The sequence below is a fragment of the Maylandia zebra genome, linkage group LG1, assembly GCF_041146795.1.
Source record: "Maylandia zebra isolate NMK-2024a linkage group LG1, Mzebra_GT3a, whole genome shotgun sequence".
Classification (NCBI taxonomy): Eukaryota; Metazoa; Chordata; class Actinopteri; order Cichliformes; family Cichlidae; genus Maylandia; species Maylandia zebra.
Genome location: NC_135167.1, coordinates 17,549,703 through 17,573,649, shown reverse-complemented (window position 1 = coordinate 17,573,649; position 23,947 = coordinate 17,549,703). Strand labels below are relative to the sequence as shown.

At 41.8% G+C, this 23,947-nt stretch overlaps 2 protein-coding genes across 6 annotated transcripts in view; one reads left to right on the top strand and one right to left on the bottom strand.

The window, feature by feature from the left end:
* Positions 1 to 268: 268 nt before the first annotated feature.
* gins2 (GINS complex subunit 2) lies at positions 269 to 23,821 on the top strand. 2 transcript variants are annotated; one of them, XM_004539398.4, is made up of 6 exons: positions 269 to 468; positions 1,716 to 1,830; positions 2,648 to 2,747; positions 2,855 to 2,981; positions 3,960 to 4,076; positions 23,723 to 23,821. In XM_004539398.4, exons 1-5 carry the CDS (start codon positions 379 to 381, stop codon positions 4,053 to 4,055), a joined length of 528 nt encoding a protein of 175 aa, XP_004539455.1. In that variant the 5' UTR covers positions 269 to 378; the 3' UTR covers positions 4,056 to 4,076; positions 23,723 to 23,821. The 2 variants fall into 2 exon arrangements, with proteins under 2 accessions (XP_004539455.1, XP_004539454.1); XM_004539397.4 differs by lacking the exon at positions 23,723 to 23,821 and having other exon boundaries at positions 270 to 468; positions 3,960 to 4,171.
* The window catches only part of gse1b (Gse1 coiled-coil protein b), a 167,125-nt gene continuing 147,828 nt past the window's right edge, over positions 4,651 to 23,947 (bottom strand). For all 4 annotated transcript variants that reach the window (XM_004539394.6, XM_004539395.6, XM_023153371.3 and 1 more), the window contains 14 exons: positions 21,637 to 21,845; positions 17,034 to 17,200; positions 16,592 to 16,786; positions 15,031 to 15,198; positions 14,518 to 14,885; positions 13,988 to 14,309; positions 12,006 to 12,649; positions 11,744 to 11,856; positions 11,377 to 11,638; positions 10,049 to 10,162; positions 9,478 to 9,840; positions 8,956 to 9,294; positions 7,726 to 7,829; positions 4,651 to 7,333 (listed from right to left, as the gene is read on the bottom strand). In XM_004539394.6, coding sequence (XP_004539451.2) covers positions 7,193 to 7,333; positions 7,726 to 7,829; positions 8,956 to 9,294; positions 9,478 to 9,840; positions 10,049 to 10,162; positions 11,377 to 11,638; positions 11,744 to 11,856; positions 12,006 to 12,649; positions 13,988 to 14,309; positions 14,518 to 14,885; positions 15,031 to 15,198; positions 16,592 to 16,786; positions 17,034 to 17,200; positions 21,637 to 21,845 — 3,509 coding nt within the window. In that variant the 3' untranslated portion in view covers positions 4,651 to 7,192. The remainder of the gene's footprint in view (positions 7,334 to 7,725; positions 7,830 to 8,955; positions 9,295 to 9,477; positions 9,841 to 10,048; positions 10,163 to 11,376; positions 11,639 to 11,743; positions 11,857 to 12,005; positions 12,650 to 13,987; positions 14,310 to 14,517; positions 14,886 to 15,030; positions 15,199 to 16,591; positions 16,787 to 17,033; positions 17,201 to 21,636; positions 21,846 to 23,947) is intronic.

Sequence of the window (23,947 nt, the reverse complement as noted above, 5' to 3'; positions counted from 1 at the left end):
CTGCCATCTGGTGGAGTTTAGTTGCAACTGTTGTCACTCACATGGCCCACTTCCTTCTTCCGGGCCAGACAATGCTAAATTAAAATTTAAGGTATGGTCAGCTTCGTCACGGCCAGGCCCGCACCTCACACGTAAATTAACAATTTTAAAAATGCAATTAACACCGAGATTCGAGAAATTATACAGAAAAATAAAAATGTGACGTGCCGTAATACGGCACACAATGTTCACTTTTGCGATACTGCGCTTCCTGTTGATGACGTAGTTGGCTTTTTCTTGACTTCATTGTCGGTTAATGCTGCCTTCAGCGCGGGAACGGTTTGTAGTGCAGTTCGAGTGGGACGGAAGTTTTTGAACACACACAAAAACCAAACAGATATGGATGCTTCGGAGGTCGAGTTCCTTGCGGAGAAAGAGATGGTGAAGATAATACCAAATTTCAGCCTAGATAAAGTCTTTTTAATCGGGGTAAGTCAGTTGTGTCTGTATTTAAGTAGCTGGTTTTTGACCAGATATTGAGACGTTGACAGTTACTGTAGCAATATTAGCTAAACCTTGGGCTAAAACCTTGTATTATATCACGACACACTCAGTTTAAAGCTGGAGGTATGTATGTAAAGATGTTTCTGTTTGAGTGGATCACTTCACTCAGTGACTGATTAAAACACGCACAAAAAAAGCCTCATCTCTCAAACTCCAGACTTTAACGAACCATTTACATAAATATAAGTCGCTCCAGCTAAAATAAAATCTGTCTAAATATATTTCGAAAAAATTGAAGCTCCAATAATATTCGGTACCGTATCTTTGGCCTTTCAAAAAGTACCCCGAACTATTATTGCTATATTATACTGCAGTTTTTATTATTGATCAAGTAAATACAGGCTCAGCACTGCAATAAAACACACTTTTCAGCTTTATGTATTTTGTTTGATTTGGATTATTTTCTTTTTTGGGAAACTTGCAATGTAACTGTGCCTGTCTGTAAAACACTTTGGGTCTAATCTGTTATATAAACAAAGCAGACTTGACAGTCAACACATGAATGCGCGATTTTTGGAGCCACCATGAGAGTGTATGAGATTTTAGAGAATTATTGTTCAATAATTCTCTAAAATCTCATACACTGTCATGGTGTTTTCCATTTTCCAAACCCCCTTTTTTTTTCTTTTTAAATTTTAAAAATAAATAACAGCTAACAAGATCCCCCCGCAGCATGATGTGAATTTAATGACAGTACACTGTACTGTCTCAAGCTCCCTTTGAGCTTGAGATCTGCGGACTCAGTGGTTTTTGAAATAAATAAATAAATAAAAAACAGCTAAAAACCTCATCTTTTTAAACTTGCTTTTGGTTGATTTTTGTTTTTATGTTTCAACTTCTGCGAAGCACTTTGTGATTTTATCTTGAAAGGTGCTATATAAATAAACTTTTACTTACTTTCTTTACTTACTAAAGTCATGGAATATTTTTTGGTATTTTTTTACATAGCTGGCTGCACAAGAGAGCCTGTGTTATTCATCAAGCTCTCAGGATGGCTCGTTTGATGTAAATCAGACTGTAACTTGTAGTTGCTGCTGTTAGAAAGAGACATTGTTTATCTTCTAGCAATGTTTTTTATTAATCATGAAAGTGCAAATGCGTATCTTTCCAACTTCACTGAAGTGGGGAATGCATTGTGCTGCACGATAAAATATGTGTATTTGTGTTCTCAGGGAGATCTGGGTCCCTTCAACCCTGGACTACCTATTGATGTTCCCGTGTGGCTGGCTCTAAACCTAAAACAGAGACAGAAGTGTAGAATTATTCCTCCTGAGTGGATGGATGTTGGTAAAGTTCAAAGTTTTTCCTGATGCGGTCTTTGCAGGCGTTTGTTTCCAGGCATGAACTGAGAGGATTACTTAAAAATGTTTCAGATGAGGGTCTTTCAGTATTTTGAGTATTTTTTCCTTCACATTATGACATATGTAATCATTACTGGCATGCCATGTTAAGCCTAGACCTGCCTTGCCATAACTTTGACATGTAAGTAGTGCTAAACTATTTTTCCAAATTTGCATTAGATAAGTAAAACAAAAATGGGCACAAGAAATGCAGTAAGATTGTTTCCTTAGTTGTAAGAGGCAAATAATTCAGATTTTGTGTTCATTACAAATGCAAAATGTGTAAAATATGTGTATGTCGTTGTTGGTCTGTATGCTGTAAGAACCCATATGGAAAAGATAAACATAAATCTTATAAAGTTTGTATCTGTCTTGTGTGAAACTTGTATGAAAAGCATATAAGAGTGAAAACAGATATAAGATCCCTTGAAAAATTATATAATGAAACTTGTATGTTTTGGATACTTACTAAAACAATGTATGAAAGTAATGAGAAAGTGGCCACTTTCATGAGTAAATCATGTAAGCCTTATATGATTTACTCATTAAAATGGCCACTTTCATGAGTAATCACATATAAGTTTTTAATATTTCTTTTCCATATGGAAAATGCTGAAAAGAATAAATTCATTGGTGGTTTTATTTGGAATTTCTGTTTTACTTCTCCTACAAAAGTCAGCAGAAAAGAGGAATCTTGAAAATCTTTCAGCATTTTTGTGTGTCGCTGCAGTTTGCTGCTGTTGACATTTTCCTTCACTGTGCAGAGAAACTGGAGGAGATGCGAGACCTTGAGAGAAAAGAGGATATGTTTACACCTGTTCCTAGTCCTTACTACATGGAGCTTACCAAGCTGCTACTAAACCAGTGAGTCATATACATTTAAGTAATCCACAGAAATACAGCCCTCAGTACTGTTGTGTGCTTGGTGTATGTGCCCCCTCCCCTTAAAAGAGGTTTCTGTGTTTCTGCAGCGCGTCTGACAACATTCCTAAAGCAGATGAGATCCGTACACTGGTCAAAGACATCTGGGATACTCGCATTGCCAAGCTCCGCTTGTCTGCTGACAGTTTCATCAGTCAGCAGGAAGCTTATGCCAAGGTAAAACTGATCACATGTAGGGTGTTTAGTATTCTCTGCTGTCACTTAACCATTGAGTTTTGAACATTTAATTGAGTTGAAAACAGATGCAAAGTAAGTACAAATTCAACAGCATAATAACAGAATTACCAGTTCCACATAAAAGGACAGTGTGACATTTATTCATTATCCCTTCAAGTTGTGGACCCATTGCATATTGAGATCCTTTAGAAAAAGTGGCATCACCTTAAGTTCCCCCAATTTAATTGGCTGTATATAAGCATTCAGTAAATGTTATCTATAGGTAATGTAGAATCTGATTTAAGTGTTCCATAATGTGTTTTCTTAACAGCTACACTCCCACTTTAGGTGTTTTCCTCACACTGTCTTAAAAGTAAAGCTAATGTGGAAATGTCTTACACTTGCATTCTTTCTGATGACCTGCAGGGGGTGATTCATGTGGTTGAGGGCTGACAGTATAGAAGAAAAACCTTTTGGCTCCCTATGACCTCATGAAACACTTTACTGACGTGTTTATGGTCTCAAACCCAAGTTTTAAGCCTTATAGGAACAGCATGATGGCTATTTTGATTCAACAGAAAGGACTGCCCACATCTGAAGGCAGACGCTCTCTGCAGGCAGACTTGTAGTCTGTAGTAGCTTTTCATGTCCGGTTTCGTCATTATTAAGACGGCAACGGTGAAAACATTTGGCTTGAGGCTTCTCATAGGGACTTCACAAATCAATGGGTGATGTCAGTTGAGAAAGTGCCCATCTTTTCTATACAGTCTATGGTATTACAGCAAATCAACATAAAAAAAACCCAGTAATAAAAGATTCATTGGTTATGTTGCAATTGCTGACAATACCATACCGCATATCAACAGTGAAAGTCACAATGAACTTTCACCTGTTTATCATTGAGTTACCTACTGTGTCACAGAGTAACAGTGTTATTTTAAATCTTTGAATATACCTAATTCCTCTTTCTGTCCACAGCTGGACAACCTTACTCTGATGGAGATCAACACCATACGAGCGTTTCTTCTTGATACTCTCAACTGTATGTACAAGCTACGGTCCAACTTGCAGTGAAGGGCAGTTCATGGACTACTGGTAAAAAAGCTTGAACACACACAAGGCTTGCTAAAAAGGGTTGGATTTAGCAAGACTGGGGTTAAACCTAACATTAAAGACAGTTTTCTGGAAAAGTGAAGAGATTTACTCAACTATTTAAGTTATCATGTTGCTCTCCGGTCTGATTTGTGTGAATCTGCTGTTTGCAGTTAGTGTATCATTTGTTAATGTTGTCATTAGGTTTCAAAATGTATGTATGTGCATGTAAACAGTATATACATGTATACTTTTTTTCCTCACAATTTTTAATCAGTCTTATTGTGATTTTTGATCTTGTTGTGTTAGTGATTAAAAAAGATGTTTTCTGGTTTACTAGAATGAATGTGGTTTCTGTCAAACATTGGTAAACTAAACAATTCCTTCCTAAAATGTACGTAGGTGGGGGAAAAACCCACATTAAAAGGAATTCCACTCAACTCTTGTTGCATTTTATTCTAAAGATGGATAATATTGGTTGATATTGTTCTCAGGATTGCACCGAAAATGAATCCGTTTCCTAATCTCCAGAGCAAAATGTCCAGCTGTTAAACCAGAACCCACAAAGAGACAAAGGTTGATATTTAACATTTTTGAAATATTTTATTTTCTTTTTTGTCTGAAATCACAGCCATATATTCATAAATACCTAATTACTACATTCAACAAAGAATATATTACATTACAATGAATTCAAACAAGTACATTTTAAAAACAGGATTTCACAGCATCTAGACATCCTCCACTGAGTAATGGGGCTATTGCATGAGCGTGCGTGGGTTGGAGACACGGGGAGGCTGAGCAAGAGAGGCTTACCACACTGCACCTTCCTCCCCAGCTCAATGGCAGCTTACCTCAGCATGCATGCTCCTTCACTTACAGATAGATTACGCTGTTGGCTTTCTTCTTTGTAAAAAAAAAAAAAAATCTGACTACACTCTGTATTCCTCTAAACTGGCTTACGTGTCATTTATATATAAAAAAAATTGTCTTGTGACTCATTTGGATGAAAGAAACTTGGTATCTTTTGTTGACTTGTACATATTTGAAAGGTATGACATACAGTAGACACTTGGATGTAATATGCAAAGTCCCTGATCACTGATGTTATGTCATGTAATGTCTGTCCTGTAGACGGAAACTCATTCACATGCTCCCAAATTCTTGAGGCACTTGTAAAAAAGTGTATGTAAGGGGGTAAGTTGTGCTTCAGTACTTTTTTTAAAAAATAAATTAAATATTGGTACATTTTTAAAGTTTTTATTTGCAAATACTGAAATCCTTAACCCACTCACATCAAACATCCCACCACCACACAAGTCAAACGATGACCTAGACATCTCATTTCACTGTGTCTGAGGTCTCCAAGTGCACATAGAACCATAAGGTGGAGACAAGATGAATTACAGGGTAGAAAGTCACTGTAATACGAGCCAAATCTCATTAGGAAGATGGGGGGCAGATGGAGGTTGTAAACAGATATCCAAGGTAAAGCAAACCTTTCTGATTTTAAATGTACCAGGAGCTGCTCAGTTAAGCGTCCTGCCTGGTTTCTAGGACATCTTGGCAACTTTGTGTGGGTGGAGAGCGTCCTAAAAATAGAGAAATGCAAAGAGTAGATGATGTTATGTCAAACATATTGAGCAGTATAAGATGGCCATTCTGGTTTGTATGTTTGGCTACCCAACTGCAACTAATAATTTACTATGCTATAGTTTTATCATTATTTTGGCACCATTTCGTCTCATGGCTGCTGACAGGGGCTTGATCTTGTAAGGCATACCGCAAACCGTCATATCGTGTGTTTGAGTTCAATGCTATGCGTCATACAAAGTAAAGTGAAGGTCCAAAAACAGGATAAAGCAAGATTTATCTGCTGGCTGTGTAAGAAAATGTCTTACAATAATCAAGAAAATCAAGTTTAAAAAAAAAAAAAAAAAAAAGTGGCTGTGGATCTGGTTTCTGCATGAGTACTTAACTGGTCATGCCAGCAACAGTAAAGCTGACTGGGAGGAGCTGATGAAATGGGCATTAAAGCAGAGACACACTGCTGTGAATGAAGGGGGAGTGGAGGGCATGAGCCACATCTCAGGACCTCTAAGTAAGCTTTGCTGAGCTCAGAGGCCAGATAAGGTGGCTGTGGCTGGGGTCTCAGCTGCGCAGTGCCGGGACAGAATAAGAGGAATGCATCCTGCTTCCTCTCACTCTGCTAAATGTCTCAAAACAAGCTGTTCTAGCCAGCAGCAGTACAAACACTAAAAGCAAGGCTTTCTTTTTTTTCAACCCAAAAAGCATAAACATATAAAATGGCAGGCTTTTTCTTTTAAAAGAACAATGATTAAAGTAATAAAAACATACAAAATTCTTTTTAAGTCTTCATATTATATACAATACAAGGCTTAAGCACCTTTTAAAATTCTTATTTTGAAATTTTCTATTTCGAAATAAAACATTTACTTAATTCTTTCCAAAAATGTGCATTTTCTAAGTTCTTCCCTAATTTGAACAGTTCTTTGTTGTAACACAGTACCACCAGGTAGTTCTTCAGCTTTTATTAAGTGCATTTCCAGTTCAAAAGCTCATGTGGCCACAAAATAAAAGGAAAAAAGAAAAGAAATCAGTCCCAAATGACCAAAGGTCTTCATTTGGAGATTTGGAGCTTTCAAGTCTTGTAACGACACCCCCCTCTGGGGGTAGCTGCTCCCTCATTGGCAGGATTGTCTGTGTAGCTGTGGCGGTGAGGGATGCAGGGACTGAACAATAGCGCAGCAGGGACTGAAGAATGAAAAGCAGGTGTCATGTTGATCTTCAGGTTTTTCTGCCCCATACACTCACTGATCTTGGAGTTGGCTACATTGGCACACATTAGTGGCTTGTGGTGCAGTCCCTGTTGACCCATAATCCAAAGACTGCCTGTACTTCACTGAATGGTCCGGTCTCCTCTGCATTCACCTATCTATCTATCCATCCATTCACTCCATTCATTCATTCATCGTATCTAGCCAGCCGTATTATCCTCCATGGAGCTATGAGGACCAGGCCATTAAAAATAAACTCTGGGAGTCAGTCTGAAAGGGGAGGAGGCTGGGGCCCAAGGGCTATCAAAATCAGCGTCATGGTCACCTCGGAGGGTAACCTTTATAATGGCCGGCTCTTGGCCAGTGTGTCTGTGGCAGCGTCAAACACTTCCTGAAGTGTTCCATTTCTGCTTGTAGCTTCTCTCTTTCCACTGCCAGCTTCTGTCTTTGGGACATCAGCTCCTAGGTAACCAAGGACATTAAAAATATATAAGAATATATATATATTTTAATTCACAGTGATCTTCATGAGAAGGCAAACCTGTGCTATATATAACAATATTTACAAAGATAAGTGAAAAACAGAAAAGCAATGATATGAGTGTAATAAAGAAAAGCTGTCTGGATTCCAGTGATTAATCAGAAGAGGCCAATAGTGTAAAGTATAAGTTTTTACTTTGCTCTGCTATTTATGAAACCACTGATCTACGAAAATAAGTAAAGTTGTGCACCCACTCCTATTATACATGCTCATAATTTCTTAGCAGAGCGCCGCTGCTAAGTCACTTGCAGTTATGTAGTAAATATTTTGACTTCCTGGCCTCAGCTTAAGTGGCTCCGTATGCTTGTCTTACCCCCATGGTATGAGACAGCTGCTCAGCAGTTAGACTAAGGTTGTAGTTCTGAGCTTCTAGTCTTCGACACTGGCTCTGCAGTACTTGTCGCTCCAAAGTTTGCTCTGGATCAGAAAAGGGAATAAGAGAAAATGAAGAAAAACAGGATTAGCAGAATTTGGACCATCTAAATAGATGCAGGATAATCTGCTGCAAATGTCTTCAGGCTCCTGCCTTCATTGTTAAAGGTCTTAAAATACACTAGTGGCAGGCTGTGAATGTGAGACTGGGAGTAATTAGAGATCAACTCAACCATTTTTCACTAATTTTCTTGTACAAATACTAAATACAAATTGAATTGTGTAAAATGAACAATGACTACTACCCTCTAGTGGTGACAGAATGCTACAACAACTTAAAATAGGATATACATTATACTCATAGGAAGTGACACGAAAACACAGAACATTAGAAATAATGTGACAACTCTTTCAAACTTCATAAATCATTATTTCATTATTATTACCTGTTTTATTTACTTTTCCCAGGCATGTGCAGTGGTAATAAACCAGAAATGTGTGGTTGCCTTTAATATTCTTTATTTCTACTGTAGTTTTTCCATCCAGAAATGTATTTATATGACATAATTTATTTATAGAAACTACAGGTGTTGACTACAGTTAGTTACCTTACTTTCAGTGTTTTATTTTTGATATATGCGATTGATTACCCAATGTATTGTGGGTGTTTTTAAGCTTTTTGTGACTTTTTTTCATGACCTGCTGGAACAAAGTGCTCCACACATTCAGATTTACAAATTTAAGCACTGTGTTTTTCTTTTTCTTCACTGAATATTAGCACTGTGCCTCTTTACATCTAGCAGGAGAATGCGTAGTTGAGTGGGGTTCACAGGAGTGAATAGGAAAGTAGGGCCTCGCTGCAGGCAAAGAGCTAAAAGGTGAAGGCGGGGTCAATTTGCATATTTGTAGATCATGCTCAATGATGGAAAAAATGTATAGTTGGATCTAAAACAAGTAATTCTGATTTAGGGGATAAATCAATGACATATGCAAAATAATATGTATTTGTGCACAATCAGTAATCTCAGTATATATTCCAAAGAATAAAGAAAACCTCTAATCCCTCATAAAATTATACAGTGATAATAACAGAGGGACTGTTAAAGCTGTTTATGTATGTAAAGTGATCTAATATCAGTCCATGTAATACACAGGCACCTCAGCTACTTACCTTCCACATATTCCTGATAAGCTTCAAATATAGATTCAATCCCCTGCCACTTGAAAACTGAAGCCTCTTCTTCCTCCTCCTCGTCTTCCTCTTCAGAGTCCTCTGGACCAGACATGTCCTCCCTCATCCCCGATGCCTCCCTGTGCTGAGGCATCGAGAGGTGCTGCCCGTTGGGCTGAGGGTGAGAGTGCAAAAGTGGATGTGGAAATGACTGTGGAGTTGAGTGGGACTGTGAATGTGGCTGTGGTGGTCGGCCAGGAGGGCCCTGAAGCTCGGGAATGTTGTAGTGAACAGAGGACTCCTGGAGGTGGGATGACTCTGACACCCCTGCGGCTCCACCTAATGGACAAATGTTGAGGAGAAGAAAGAGATGTTACATTTCATCAATTTCATATTTTACACATAGGGATATTTTCCATCATTTCTTCATATTTGATAGTCTCTCCAAAAGTTATGTTGGCCTGCGCTCCATGTATTCACCTTTCCAAAGATGCCTATTAGACCTTATTTTGAGCTGTTTACCTTTATGTTTCTGCAGAGTGGACTGTAGCACAGATTCGTGGAACTGCTGGGCAAATTCCTCTGGGGCGAAGTCCCGTGGTTGTATGCGTCCATTGATGCTGTGATGACCTTCTTTAGCCTGCAGGGGGAGTGGGGGCCTCAAGCTGTTAAGCAGGCTGGAGCTCCTCTTTGAGATCGGTCCCTCACTGGGCCCCCGGGCCTTGTCTGGGTAGACAGCTGGAGAAGGGGGTGCCTTTGGTCTTAATGTGTCCCCAAGGGGTTTTGGATGCCCATTGGGGGATGTTGGGCAATGTGAGGAGGGGCTGCGTGGTCTGACACTGTGGTGCTCCTCTGGTTCAGAGGGAGGCTGGGAGAATGCAGGATCTGCAATCATTTAAACATATGTTTGTGCTGATGAGGTCAAGATCCACAATATTACAATGCAATGAGAAACTGTTGTTACTTTACATCTTCACATTCACGGCCCCAATTATAACCCCTCTTCATTTGCATTACACAGATTAGCACCACTTTAACATTACTTCAGGGATGACAAGTTGTGTGTGTTTATGTTCATTAGCACGTAACTTACTAGAGATCTGAGTTGGAGGACTTTTACACAGTGGATGTGGAGCATGTCTGATGGTATCCAAGGTCACAGTCTTTTCTTTAATTGCCTGTAGCAGCTCCACTACCCTTTCATTATCTAAAACAGGAAAAAAAATAAAATAAAGAAATAAAGAAATAAAAAAATAAAAAAAACACATTTTGCATCAGTCTTAGTCTTATTTCCAATTTCACTCAGTAGCACTCATTTTGCCAAGTGCGATGTGTGTGTGTGTGTAAAAGGAGGTGGCCTGACAGTGTGGGAGGCATGTCATCTGTGATTAGGAAACAGTAAATGAAGAATAAATGAAGAGTATTAGACTAAGATCATTGTAAGCCTACTGCCGCCCCTCCCAATTCAGTCAGTGCATGGGTGTCTATTTTTGAAATTTAGGCACATTTTGGCCGTGTAAAGAGAACCCTGACATAAGTCAATTTTAGGAATGCATTGTTAAATATATATGTTATGTTAAAAATATGTTCAATACGATGCATTTAATATAGGTATATGGCACTGACAAGATCACTTCAACCCCTTATTTCCTTTGAGGCTTAAGTCAGCAAGCTACCTCGAGAGAAGGTAATGGAAGTAAAGCATTAATGAGATGTAGGATGAACTGAAAATGACTAGTACTCTCTATTAGCTAAATGAGCATGCAATCAGTCTTCTTCTTCACACTGCTGAAATGAGATGTCAAAGAGAAAAGATATGAATAATTGATGGAGGTGTTTGGTATGGTGCGTTAAAGGCACTGGGGCATTTCTGTGCTGTACGAGTTACTAGCTAGATTGCCAAAGCATATAGATGTGTGACCTGTTATTCCTTGATATAATGTTCAAACATTTGTCAGTGTCAGGGAACAGTAGTCTGTATCTCCAATTTATGAAACTCTCTCATTGAAGGCAACAAGCATGGCCTGTTTCATACAGGAGATCTTTCCTTTTGCAATGAGGAAGCCACTCATGCACTGATAGGCAAGGTTAGCTCTTCCACCAACCATAAAAAAGCAAAACTAAAAGATGCACATTTATTAAAAAAAAAAAAAAAAAAAAAAAATTATATATATATATATATATATATATATATATATATATATATATATATATATATATATATATACACACACACACACACACACACACACATATACATATATATATATATACACACATATACATATATATATATATACACACACACATATACATATACACACACACACACCTACCTACCTGGAGGGTTAAAGCAAAAATGAGTAAGCGAATCAAAAGTGTAGAATGCTCTAATCTCTTTCTCACTAAAAATTGCCTTACCTTTTCTCTGCTGTACGGTCACATGGGACAGTCTAAACATGGTGAGGAATCGCTTCTTATCCTCCAACTCTGGCGCTCGGTCCATCTCCTCAGGGGTAAAACGTGTGCTGAGCTGAGGTGGAGGAGTGCGTTTTGATTGTGAGGCAGGTGGGGAGGGACTGTGCTCTCTGAGCATCCTCCTTCTCTTCCTTCGCTTCTGCTGCACCAGCTCATCCCGTCGGCCCATTGTGGTCAAGCCAAACACTCCCAGAAAGTCCAGTTTCTGTACAGAGATGAGAAAAACAATCATCTTACTGTGATGTTTCATCATGAGCGCTTCTGTGTTCTTCAATCATGCAAAAGCGCATGTGTTGGAAAATCTTTTTACCTCTGTAGAGTCATCCAGTTTCAGTGGAGGCTGCTCTGCTACTCTCCTGAGGTGGGCTCTCACCTCTTCTTCATCACTCTCATCGTATGAGTCATCCAGCTCATAATAGTACCCTGCAGCAAACACAGAGGTCACCCCTGACACTCAGCTCTTTAAATTCTCTAATGAGGATGTCAGTTCTATATCTATAAAAAAAAAAAAAGAACTGATCTTTGATTTTCCAAGCAAGTTATACATCTCATCATAGTATGTGGGTAAGTACCTTTCTCCCTGGCCTCCTTTCTCCTCTTCTCCTCCAGGTCCAGCTTGCTGACAGGCCTCCGATGCTGCTGAAGAAACTCGTCATAGATCAGCTTTGCGTCTGGGACCATGCCCAATGAGGCTACCTGTCCCAGTCCCATTGCTGGCCCAGAAACCACTGCTTGTCCATGTCTACTATACCCTGGGTGACCCTGGAGGCTCTTTATTCCAGCATTGGTTTTCAGGCTTCCCTCCAGTTCATATTGGCTGGAGAGAGACATGGAAGCCCTCTGCTGGCTCAAAAATGAATGGGCGGATTTCTCTAAATCAGCAAGGTATGTGCTGGGCTCAGGCAGACCTGGGGGACCTCTCAAAGGAGGATATTTCTCCATTGCACCACCGTCTCTTCTTCGGGCTCCGTCTTCATATCTGGAGGGTCCTGGGGGCAGCCGACTGAGCTCATAGTGTCCCATCCCTGAGGGCTCATGGTTACGTCTCGACTCTGAGGCTGTGTCTATAAGAGATACAGGGTTCCACAGGGTGGTAGGAGGCGGAGGGTGATGTTCACGCGGTGGCTGTGGAGGTTTGGGGGAGATGAGAGGTGGAGGGGCACCTAAGAGAGGGTTGAGTTCCCTGTTTCCTGGTTCATGATGATTAGGTATTGGTCTGCAGAGATACAACGGAACAGCAATTATTAATCTGTTATACATGCAGGGTAACACCCATATCTCTTCTAAAATTGAGAAATAGTGTTTCTGAATCATGCATGCTATGCAGGGACGCACAACATTTGCCCATATGCCCTGCCTACTTCCTTTCATCCATGTCAGTATGTCTGTGGATCTGCGTGTCTGTGCAAAGCAGTGTTATCAAGCCCAGACAGAGTAGCCCAGAGCAGAGTGAGAATGTGGCCAAGGCACACACACTGTCCTCCAGATATAAAGAGCTGTTTTTGATCTGGTAGGCCCTTGTAGTGAGGCATGCACACACAGGAAGCGAGCAGTATACTGAGGAAGAGGCCGGAGCAATGTTCTCCTAACAGGTTTCTGGAGAAGAGAAGAACTGACAGAGAGAGCTTAAGAAGAACAATGAATTATTAGAATAGGGCTCACGTTAAATGATGAGAGTAGAAGAAAATAGCCTTAAAGGGAGAGCAAGGTTGTAAAGGAAAGAATGATACAGTGGGGGGAAAGGAAATGGTAATGGCAGACTGATGGACACTGTCTCAAACTTCATTCCAAATCAAACCTGGCAGGAGCAGGCACTGCATGACCAGTCAAATTATCTATGCCTCCTGTTTGTGTTTTCTTTTCTGTGTGTTTGTGTGTGTGTCACTGAGTAAATGTGTCTTATCTGCAATCTGCAGCCTGTCAGCTGTGATTCTGCGATTATACTGTAGGTAAGTTACCGATAGCAGACGTGTGTATCTTGTGTGTGTCCTACCAGCATGAACCACAACCTCATTTCTGAATCAAACACAATAACACACACAGAGGCACAGTAACAAATAAGGTCTGGGGCTTATGCTATGCAAGAGTGAGAGGATGAAAAAGGTATTAGCCCTTGTGTATCTTAGCAGTTCCACTTGCTGGCTATTTGAACCCCCTACTCATGTCAACTCATGAAACAGCAGTCATCAGGATTCCTCTTCATAACCTACAACAATGCCTAAACAGTGCCTATTATTTTTCTACATGTCAGGCCTGGAAGGGAGCTTGGACAGATATAGAGTAGATGTGAAGCTTCTTACTCTTTTACAGTCCTGCCTGAAAACAAACTTCTAAAGCCTGCCAGCCTCCAAGACTTCAAAACCACAGGCACAACTGTCCCTATCAGACTAGCAGAGCCAGCCAAAAACCCCCAGAAATAGTGAGCACATTGCCCCAAAAGCTGCTCGTCTCTATCAGATAACAGGAGAAAATAAATACTGCAACTACATGCTATGTTGTATGACATTTTTGCACAAATTGGCTGGACTGAAACAAGTTAAGCGTGCAGTCTCACCTGTGCGACTCCGTCCTGTGATCTGGAGTGTCACCTGGCCGACCCAAGTCCAGGTGCTGCTCCAGAACCTGCTGGCGGAATTCAGACACCTGGCACTGACGATCTTCTTTCTCCTGACGCAGCTTGCGTTGCCGCGCCATCCACCTCTCCTCCTCGTCTTTCCTCTGAGCAATCATTGAGGCTGCAAGCCCTGTTCCTGCAGTGCCAGGCCCCATGTAGATGCTGTGGCCTGAGATTAGACCATGATGTGATTGGACTATAGACGGATGGATTCCTGGTGGGACTGGTTTGGGAGCTGGAAGAGCGGGCTCTTTGGTTTTGTCTGTAGAGAAAGATTGGTATATAAGAATTTAACATTTATGTTATAACAGATAATTACATTCATGAAACTATTACTTCAAAAATTAATTTTGTGTATTTATTTGGTCTATAAAACAGCTTTGAAGAGTCAGAAATATCAGAGAGATATCCACTTTAAAGGTAAAAAGACTATAGCCAATAGAGGCTAGGTAGGATGCACGGACACATACCAGCCCGATTAGGGGTTAGTCTTTCAGGCTTGGTTCGGTCCTCCTGTCCTCTCATGGCATGGAGCTCAGCCAGATAGTGGTTCTCCATGGCCTTGGATGCCTGCAGCTCTTTTTCCCTCAGTGCCCTCTCCTTCTGCCTCTCGAGTTCCTTCTCTCTTTCTCTCTCCTTCTCCCGTTCTCTCTCGCGCTCCCTCTCCCTTTCTCTTTCTCGTTGCCTCTCCCTCTCCGCCTCTTCCCGTTCCCTCTCCCTTTCTCGTTCTCTCTCCCGTTCCTTCTCTCTCTCAGCCTCTCGTTCCCTCTCTTTTTCACGCTCGCGTTCTCGTTCGCGTTCCCTCTCTCGTTGCCGCAGCTCATCCTCTAGCTGAAGCCTAAAAAAAACAGAGTGGAGAGAGAAACAAAAGAGGAAAGATGATGTGTGTGAAGACAACCCATGACCACAGCACACCACTTTGATATACCTCATATAAATAAATGTGACTGTATACAGCACTCATCAATTAAGCAGGCTTTTACCTGTCAGACTGCAATGCCGACAATGAGGGGTGCGTGAAATCTCCAGGGTAGCGGATGCCTGGTAGATGCATGTGAACAGCAGAGGGGTGGATAGGAGGTAAAGCTCCCCCTGTTGGCAGTGGGTAGAAAGGTGACCTCAAAGCAGAGAGGCAGAACGGGTCATCCATCCTGAGAGATAAAAAGTGAGAGAGAGAGAGAAGAGAGGAAAAGAGGGAGTCAGACAGTCTCCCTGTGTGATAGTGCAGTGTTCACTTTCATTAACCTGTGTGCCTCCATCTTCCAAAGAAGGAACATCACAGGCTTTTCCATCTTCCAAGGAAGTAACAGTGTCTGTCAGATAACCTCAATCACAACACAGCATCCAGGAAGACAGTGCGATGTATGTTGATGCTGTGTGTTTGTGTATGTGTGTGGCATCCGCTGCTCAAGCCCTCATTAAATCCATTACAGCACAGTGTGTGATGGGTGCTGCAGTCCTGTGATCTTGCTTGGTTGACAGACCAGGAGCACACAGCCTGTGAGACAGCCCAAAGCAAGCCTGGCTCTTTTCAACATACACACAGAGTGCACATGATCATACACAGTGTCCATGAAAAATTCTATTAATCTAACAAATATTCCACACTATATTTCTGACTGTTTTTGTTGTTGTTAATAATCGTGCTGTTGCTTTTGAAAAGGATGCCGAAAAAAATCAATCAATAAAAATTTCAGAACAAGACCCTTTTCCAGATATATAAACAGGATTCTTTAATAATTTCTCACAAACCCACAGATGCTCTAGACATGAAGTAAAAAATTTAAAACCAAGCTGTTGCTCTCCTCCTCTCATAGCCTAGCTTGGGTATAGACATGGAAAATGGGTTGTGCTCTTAACTGGTTGGCCTTACACAGCTTCAAAATAGAAACATAAGAATGCTGTTTTTATTTTATTTTATTTTATTTTTAACTTTCATTAGAAGACTTCTAAAGTATGCAAATAATATTACTACAGCCTTTGGAGCAGTCACGTATATCTATTTTTAATCAGCCTGTTAAGCATTTTCTGATACAGCTGAGCCAGATATTTTCTAAGAGGGTTCTTAGCAACAGCCTGTCAGAAAATACAGCCTGCACTCATATAGCTATCATTTAACACTGATCTGATCTTTTGCAAAGACTCCCAGTGCCCCCAGTGCTCAGTAGTAGAATGTACTTTTTAACAGACAATCTTATCTCGCTTCTGTTTGCAGACTTCCTTCCTTCTGTTGTGCTTCTGTTCTGTGTCTTTTATCTGGAATTTCATTTTAATTTGTGTTGCCCTGTCTTTTTTGCATCTCCCTTTAACTTCTTCACGCTTCATAAAAATCTTACTTCTAGTAAAATAAATACACACATAAAAAAACTAACAAAAAAACATCATTTTAACTCTGAGAGCTTGAAATCTGGTCATTTATACATTACTGCATTTACTGCTGAGCAGAACGAGCAGAACAAATATCTGCTTCAGTTGTATGTGCTGGTTTTGCACAGTTCACTCTCAGAGGAAATGGATGCCAAGTCAACAAATGCAGAGGCCTACCTGTATGAAGCGAAGGTTGAAGGGTGGGGCAGGTAGCTGTGGGAGTAGTAGGCAGCTGCAGTGGCAGGGTCTAGGCCCAAGGGCAAAGAGGGCATCCGGAGGGCATCCTCGGCTGTAGCATAAGGCCGAAAACCCCGGAGATACTCCTCTGGTACAGGACCAGGTGGCACTGCGTTAGGCAACTGTCTGGGCAGGCTGAAGGTAACAGAGGGAGTACAAGCACAAAACAAGAAAAAAAAAAAAATTGTCATTTCAATTTGTATGTGTTCGGTGTTGTGAAAATTCATTATATTTTTTACCAAGAAACTATACAAATTCAAATTGCTTCCCAGCACCCATGTCAACAAGGCATGTGTGTTGCTGCTGTATTTTTAATACAGCCTTGAATGAACATGTACACTTTGCAAATCCATAGAAAATGTTAAAGCAGGGATCGACTCACTTAAGAGGTTGAAACCGTGACTCCTGCATGACAGCTCCTGGAGTGAGACCAAAGGCATAGGGGTTTCCCAGGAGGTGTGCAGGGACTGAGGGGCCACCCTTTTCCTGGGAGAGGGCTCCTTCTGCGCCCAGACGTTCCCTGCTGGCCCCATGAGGCCCTGCGTCAGCCTGCAGAGAGATACAGAGAGAATCTTAGTCATTGTTTGTGAGGACCTGTGACCGTTACGGTTGTCACTGCTCATGGAACCCATCTTACGAGAAGACAGAACAGGGAAATAATAGGCCTGCTTGTGGTGAAGCAGCCTCCTCACTCTTGCTTCCTACCTCAGGCACTTTTGTACATTTTCTCACACATACCACCTCCCTGTAAAAATAGACAGCTCAACAAATCTCCAAGGAGGATATTTGGTAAAATGGATGAAGCAGGCAGACAGGGGTAAGAAAAAAGCCTCACTGTTTTTGTCTCTAATTGTAAACAAGAGATGTCATCCTTATGATCGATGAGGATGTGGTAATGGTAGACAACAGCCGTGCTTCTAGAGATCTTAACTTTGATCTTAGCAAAGTGCGTGTATGCGCATCAGCGTGCGTGCAGAGCAACATCTACAGGGAAGACAACAAAGTCCAAAAAGCAACATCCCTCTGCCTCTGTTTCTCTTTCTTCCTTCTCATTCACCTCCCTCCCTCCCTCTGGCAGCAAGCCTGGTCTCACTTATCCAATCCCACAACAAACACACACAGACACTCAGCAGGCACATACACCGTTTCAGAGCTACAAAGACATCCTGCTGTGGGAGTGGGAGTGCATTTTCAGAAGCTACAGTTTCCCTCTGACTACAAATGCAATTGGAGAAGTGAAAAACGCTACAACCCTTGTAAGTTGAACAAGAAAGATGTTTATATATGAATATACAGGTAAGGAGGGTTTTCGTAGGACTGGTGGAACATTTATCTCTTGTTTCGCAAAATGGTACTAGAAGTTGGCAAGGGAACAACTAGACAGAAGAAAAAGAGGGGAGAAAGCAAAGAAAGAGATTAAGCCATAAAGAAGGTGAACAAGAGGGGAAGGCAGTTCCTGCCCCACTAAATTAACCTCTGGGCTCCCTGGGATTAGAGAGAGACCTTACAGCAGTATGACCCTCTCTCTCTCACCACTGCCTCTGATAAAACAAATCCCATTTAGTGAGCCATTACCTCCACATCCTGTTCCACAACCACTGACCCAGACTGACACTGATGCGCTAACATCCAGTATTAAATGCCTCTAATGTTTAGACTCCCCACATAACCCTGTTTCTTAACCCCCACCCCCACTCCCCACAAAATCTTACTGTTTACTCCTTGTTATTTGTTGCGCTTCGCTAAACAGTGTGGCACTTGATTCTCTCAAAGCACCCATCTCTATAATCCCCTCCACTGCCATCGCCATTCTTTTCAAGCCTTATGAACACAGGGAGAGCTGGTTGTTCCCCGCTGCTCCCAGCAGTCACCTGAAAAAGCACTTCACATATGTTAAAACTCGATCAGATAGTGACTTTGAAAGAAAATGCAGTTTCTGTTTGCTCTTTGCTCCACCTCATTCCTTTTTGCACAGCCTTGCTGACCAACACTGCTGATTTGTGGCTGTCCCGAAAGCCCTTGTAACTCTTTCTCTTCTGAACCCACATTAACTTTAAGGTGCAATGTGTGTGTATTTCCTCAACCCATCCGCTCTTCATTATCATGAGCTTGAACTATCAGTGAGTAATAATTGTGAAAGAAAACCGTACATTGACAGTTACAGTAATTGATTTCTATCACTTGATTGATTGATTGATGACAAGCGATCGGAATAGGATAAAACAGCCCAATCACTTTGAGTGACTGCATGAATATACTGGGCATTTATTTACGCATGCTCGTTACATGGTGTGGAGAGTCAGCAACTGTCTGAATCAGACAGTTGCTGCACCTTTCCTTCACTGTGTGTCCCCAGTACACAACCAGTACCTTTTTTGATGGCATACAATAATAAAAGAAAACACACACACACACACACACACACACACACACACACACAATGAATTCTAATTTATTTTCAAGACCTGACCGACGACTATCTGGTATTTTTCTGGTGATCAGTAGTTGATATTCTGCATTACACACAACTTGTGTGTCATGAGGCAATCACGGTTTTAAAACCATGGCTATGACTTAATAACTGTCAATTGGTGCAAGTCCCAGACATAGATTAACACAGAAATTGAATTAAGTGTTCCTTTCCAATGAATTTCACAGAAATCGTCTCATAAGACGATCAGACAAAGAAGCCTATAAAACAACAAATGCTGGTGCTGGACTGGTTTCAGCTTCTTCCTTTCACCATTTTCACTGTCACTGAAGGGCAACCAGTTATGCCAACAAGAGATGCTCGTGATTTTCACATTTTCAGATAGTCATTAAATAGATTTTAAATAATGATAATAATAGTGTACACTAGTGTTTTTGTATTAAAATGTAAATTCTCCTTTATTTTACCAGTGTCTGATAGTATGCATTGCACTACTACCATCAGAAGGAAACACAACAACAACAACAACAACAACAACAAGAATGCATTACGAATGCTAACATAACTAATACTAATATACCAGGATTGGTATAATGTATGGTGTTGTGAGATTCGTAGGCAAAGGGTAAACTCTGCCAGGTTAAGTTAGCATGCCAAAAAATTACTAAAACTATGCGCAAAGATTCGAGAGCGATGTGGGATCTTTGAAGAATGGCTGAAACAAATATGTTTTTCTTGAAACGTCCATCTCAGCCACTTACATTCAAACTGATCAAAGCAATTTGGAAACCTGCATTCAGCCTATATCTGTCATGTACACACATTTTGAGCTTGATATCCATTTGACTGTATATACATGTACACATGTATGGATTAATGTACGGATGCATGCCTACCTAAAAACATGTAGCTTCTACATATATCAGGGCCATGAAAAAAAAAACATGAACAACAAAGAGAAAAACCTTCCATCCTATGAGAAAGGCACCTTATAGTCAACTCAGGCACCTACACATTCAAGCAGCCATCCCATTTTGACCTTTCACCTGCTAAAATACATGGCCTTCTATTCCTGCACTATTCTCCAGTAGCCTGTCATATACACACACTACTGTGCACAAATACAAGCACTCAAACTCAAAGACACATCCATTAACAGCCATCTTCCTCTGTGTGAGCCAGGCCCCTGTAACCCTCAGTGAGGGTGGGAGACCCCGCGCATTGTAGAGTGCTCGTTTACGCCTCTCAGATGGAGCCATGAATCCAAATTGCCAATTATAAAGCAATTACAGGCAGCAGCGGGAGCAGACTCCTGCAGTCATTAAAGCAAAATGCCAACGCACCAAGCCCTCCCTTCTTCACTGCCTTGCCTGTTACCCCCCTCTGAAAGACAGACTCATCTCTCAGCCTGAGAGACACTAAAATGCTCTTTTAAAGCAGTGAAAGCAGAACACATTAATTTGTACACACAGCAACAGACAAGTTTTCCCGGACATGCTGCATGGGTTCTCGGAACTTGACTGCTCCTTCTGTTTGTAACCGTTTGCGTGATTCAGTAACAGAAAGTTCCATTAAAGTCATCTTTGTTTTACAGGAAGATTTTGATGATGTGTGTGTGTATCCTTAAGGATTCTTATGAGTGCTGAGTGAAGCGGCACCCTAACAATGACGGGGTGTCGCTTCACCCTGTTGCTGTCCCTTGAGCCCATAGCCAGTCACCCCTACCTCTTGTTCACATTACTGCCCTTAAATTGTGAGCAACAGGGCATTCTTGCCGGTTTTCTTTTTCGTCCGTCCTTTTTGAAATTTCTGTGCTAACAAAATTACAAAAATGGTGGCATCTCTACAAGGGCTTCCTGTGTGTCTGTCCCTTGCAGCTCTAACTGACCCTGTACTGCAAAAGGTTCATTTCATAAAAACTATAGCTAGAGAGAGAGGGGGGGGGGGGGTCAGGAGGGGTTTGCAAAAGAGAGGACAATGGTCTGAATGCTACCACACACTGCTGCCTGGCTGACCTCCTTATTCCCTCTTCACTATCCCCCTTCTGTTTGTCTCCAGGGAACCGTCAGCCGCTCAGAGAGTTTCCGCATGTTGCCGAGTGCTGTTCATAACCGTGCACTTGGCCTGAACTATTATCCCTAAACTGAGATAAGGCGGCTTAAAGTAAGGCCATAATCCATAATCCACTCCTTATCAAAGCAAGCAGCTCTCCCTCTTTCTCTCTTCCCCACTATGAGTGGGTGCCAGGTTGACAAGGGAGACGATGCACTTGACTGCTTAGGTGAAAGGGGTGAGGCCGGTGGAGAGCTTGAATGGTTACAGGAGGCCCAAGCCTGGGACTGTGGTTGGGCTGGTCTAAGGGCCAAGTTGGAGAGGGGGCGAAGGGGCACAGATGTTATGGGCCATTGAGGCTGTCACCTCGATGTCCCAGTGGCAGCTGGCAATGTTTAACGCACAAATCCATTAGTTGGTAGTGGGTGATGAGACGTTTATAGACAGGCCATCTATGTTATCCATGTACATATACAAGCGGCCACACTGAAGAAATATTTACCTGGCGCCCCTCGCTTCTCCATAGGCCGTTGCTGGTCTTTGTTGGAGCAATGGTGACTACAGGTGGAGTGTTTGGCACAGTGTGGCCTGCTGGGGGTACCAGGACAGGACCAGGACCAAGAGGACCCCTCTTGGGTGTACTGACTGGAGAGCTGTGATTGGTGGCTGGTGAAGACACTGGTGGTGACTCACTGCTGATGGAGGATGCAGCTGGAGAAACAAAAAAAAAAAAAAAGTAGGATCAGTCAAAGTCTGTAAGAAATAAGATGACAGTCCAGTTTTCCTCTACTGGTAAAAGGTAAAATTAACATGATTCTGTAGCTCTTTCACAAGGGAATGAAAAAAGGGTTTGGAACGTTACAAAAGCAATGGATAACACACACACACAGGTGTAAACACACACATATACACACCGAGGGCCAGATGGATAGCCCAAGGCCCCTATTATGAAGTGACAATGATCAGGATGAGCAGCCTTGTGAGAGTCACACAGCCTTCACATGCAGAACACACATTCACACACACTACAAGAATACAGCTTCAACAGCCATACTGTATGTATGTGGCGCTTGTAGCCAAAGACTGAAATCCCCCCGCCACACATATACATATAAACACACACACACACACACGCACAGCAGGTGGTGAAAAGCTGGCCCAATGAGCTTCTCTGCTCCACTGTAGGGAAACCCTGTAGCGCAGGGTCACGGTCTGGTCACATGCCTTACTTTCTACACATTTTGCTTTTTCTCCCTCAAGTTGTAAATCTTTCCTATGATACGGTCACATTTTTCTATATCCCTTCAACTCTACCTCCTCACCAGCAGGCCACAGCCTTTGTTGGGTCTTCCTTTTCTTTTCTTTTTTTTGTTTTAAATGATACTCATGTTTTGCCCATTTAATCTTAATTTCTTCCCCTTTTCTACCAACATCCTCTTTCTCTTTGACAGGACAGTATTGCTGTATGTCTCTGCATTACAAAGTCAAAGTGGGTCAAAACCTCTCTATGGGACACACACTTTGGTGGTGTAAAAAAGAAAAAAAAAGAAGACTGCAATGATGAGCGCTCAAGCATGAGTGTTTTTGTGCATTAGACTGTTTACGTGCAGACATTTAAAATAAAAAGCAGCTGAAACCTCAGGCCAGTTTCAGGGCAGCTTCCTGTAACAAAAAAAAAAAAAAAAAAAAAGCACATCTTTACTCAGCGGCCATTTCTTCCATTGGTTTCCATGGCAACAAAACCTAACAGACAGCGTCAGCTTACGGTAGGTGTGGTCAGGACACTGACTGATTTTAAGTACTTAACTCTGACTAATACTCAATAATGGAAAGAATCGATAAATGCAGCGAGGTGATGTCTAGGCAAGGCAAGGCAAGGCAAGTTTATTTGTATAGCGTCTAGAGGAAAATCAGAGAATCTGATAAATCAAATCTGTGTGTGAGGGGAAGTGGTGGTAAGGCTGGCAGTGTTGGGGTTTTTTGGGGGGAGTTAAAAAAAAAAAAAACAAGGTATGTGAGACCAGAAGATGGTTGACGATACATGAAGTGAGACACGAAAGTGAAAAACGATAGAAGATGGGGAGCATTTGGGGAGAGAGAAAATAAAGTGAGTGTGCAAAAGGAGCGTGAGGTGAGGCGAGAAGTAGTAGCAGAAAGGAAAGCAGAGAGATAAGGGGTGCAGATGGTGGTGGGGCGGCTGCTGGGGGGGGGAAGTCATATCTTGTCTGCACAATGGCAATTAGTGGCCTAATCCTCCCCCCTCACCTCGGAGAGCCATTACTCTACCCTGCAAGACAAGGCCAATCAATAGCAGCCCACTCAGCCAGGGGAACGGAGGTACACTTAATACAGCTCTAGTGTCACAGCCTATTCACTCATCACACGCTCACAACATGCATACACAAGGATGGGGAACAAATAAGGCTGGAGGAATGGAAGAGGTGAATGTGTGTGTGTGTGTGTGTGTGTGTGTGTGTGTGTGCGCGCGCACACGCACGGAAGGGGGAAGTTGGGGGTGCTAAGCAACAGACCTATACTCCATCTATTTCGCTCACCCCCCCATCTCTTCCTCCTCCTTTTCTATGTAGAGGCAGAGCAGACCAGAGAAGAGGAGGGCAGACTAAATAAGAGAGCAGGAAGAGAAGCGCGTGAGGGTGAGGAGGAAATAAAAGAGACAAGTGCCTTCTACCAAACGGCTTCATTCTCTTCTTACAGCTTGCAGAATTGATGTGCTCTTCTAAGCGTCCTTCCGCGATGCATACGCACACTCGTACACAAGGACCACAAACAGCTATTATTCCTCTATCCTTCCC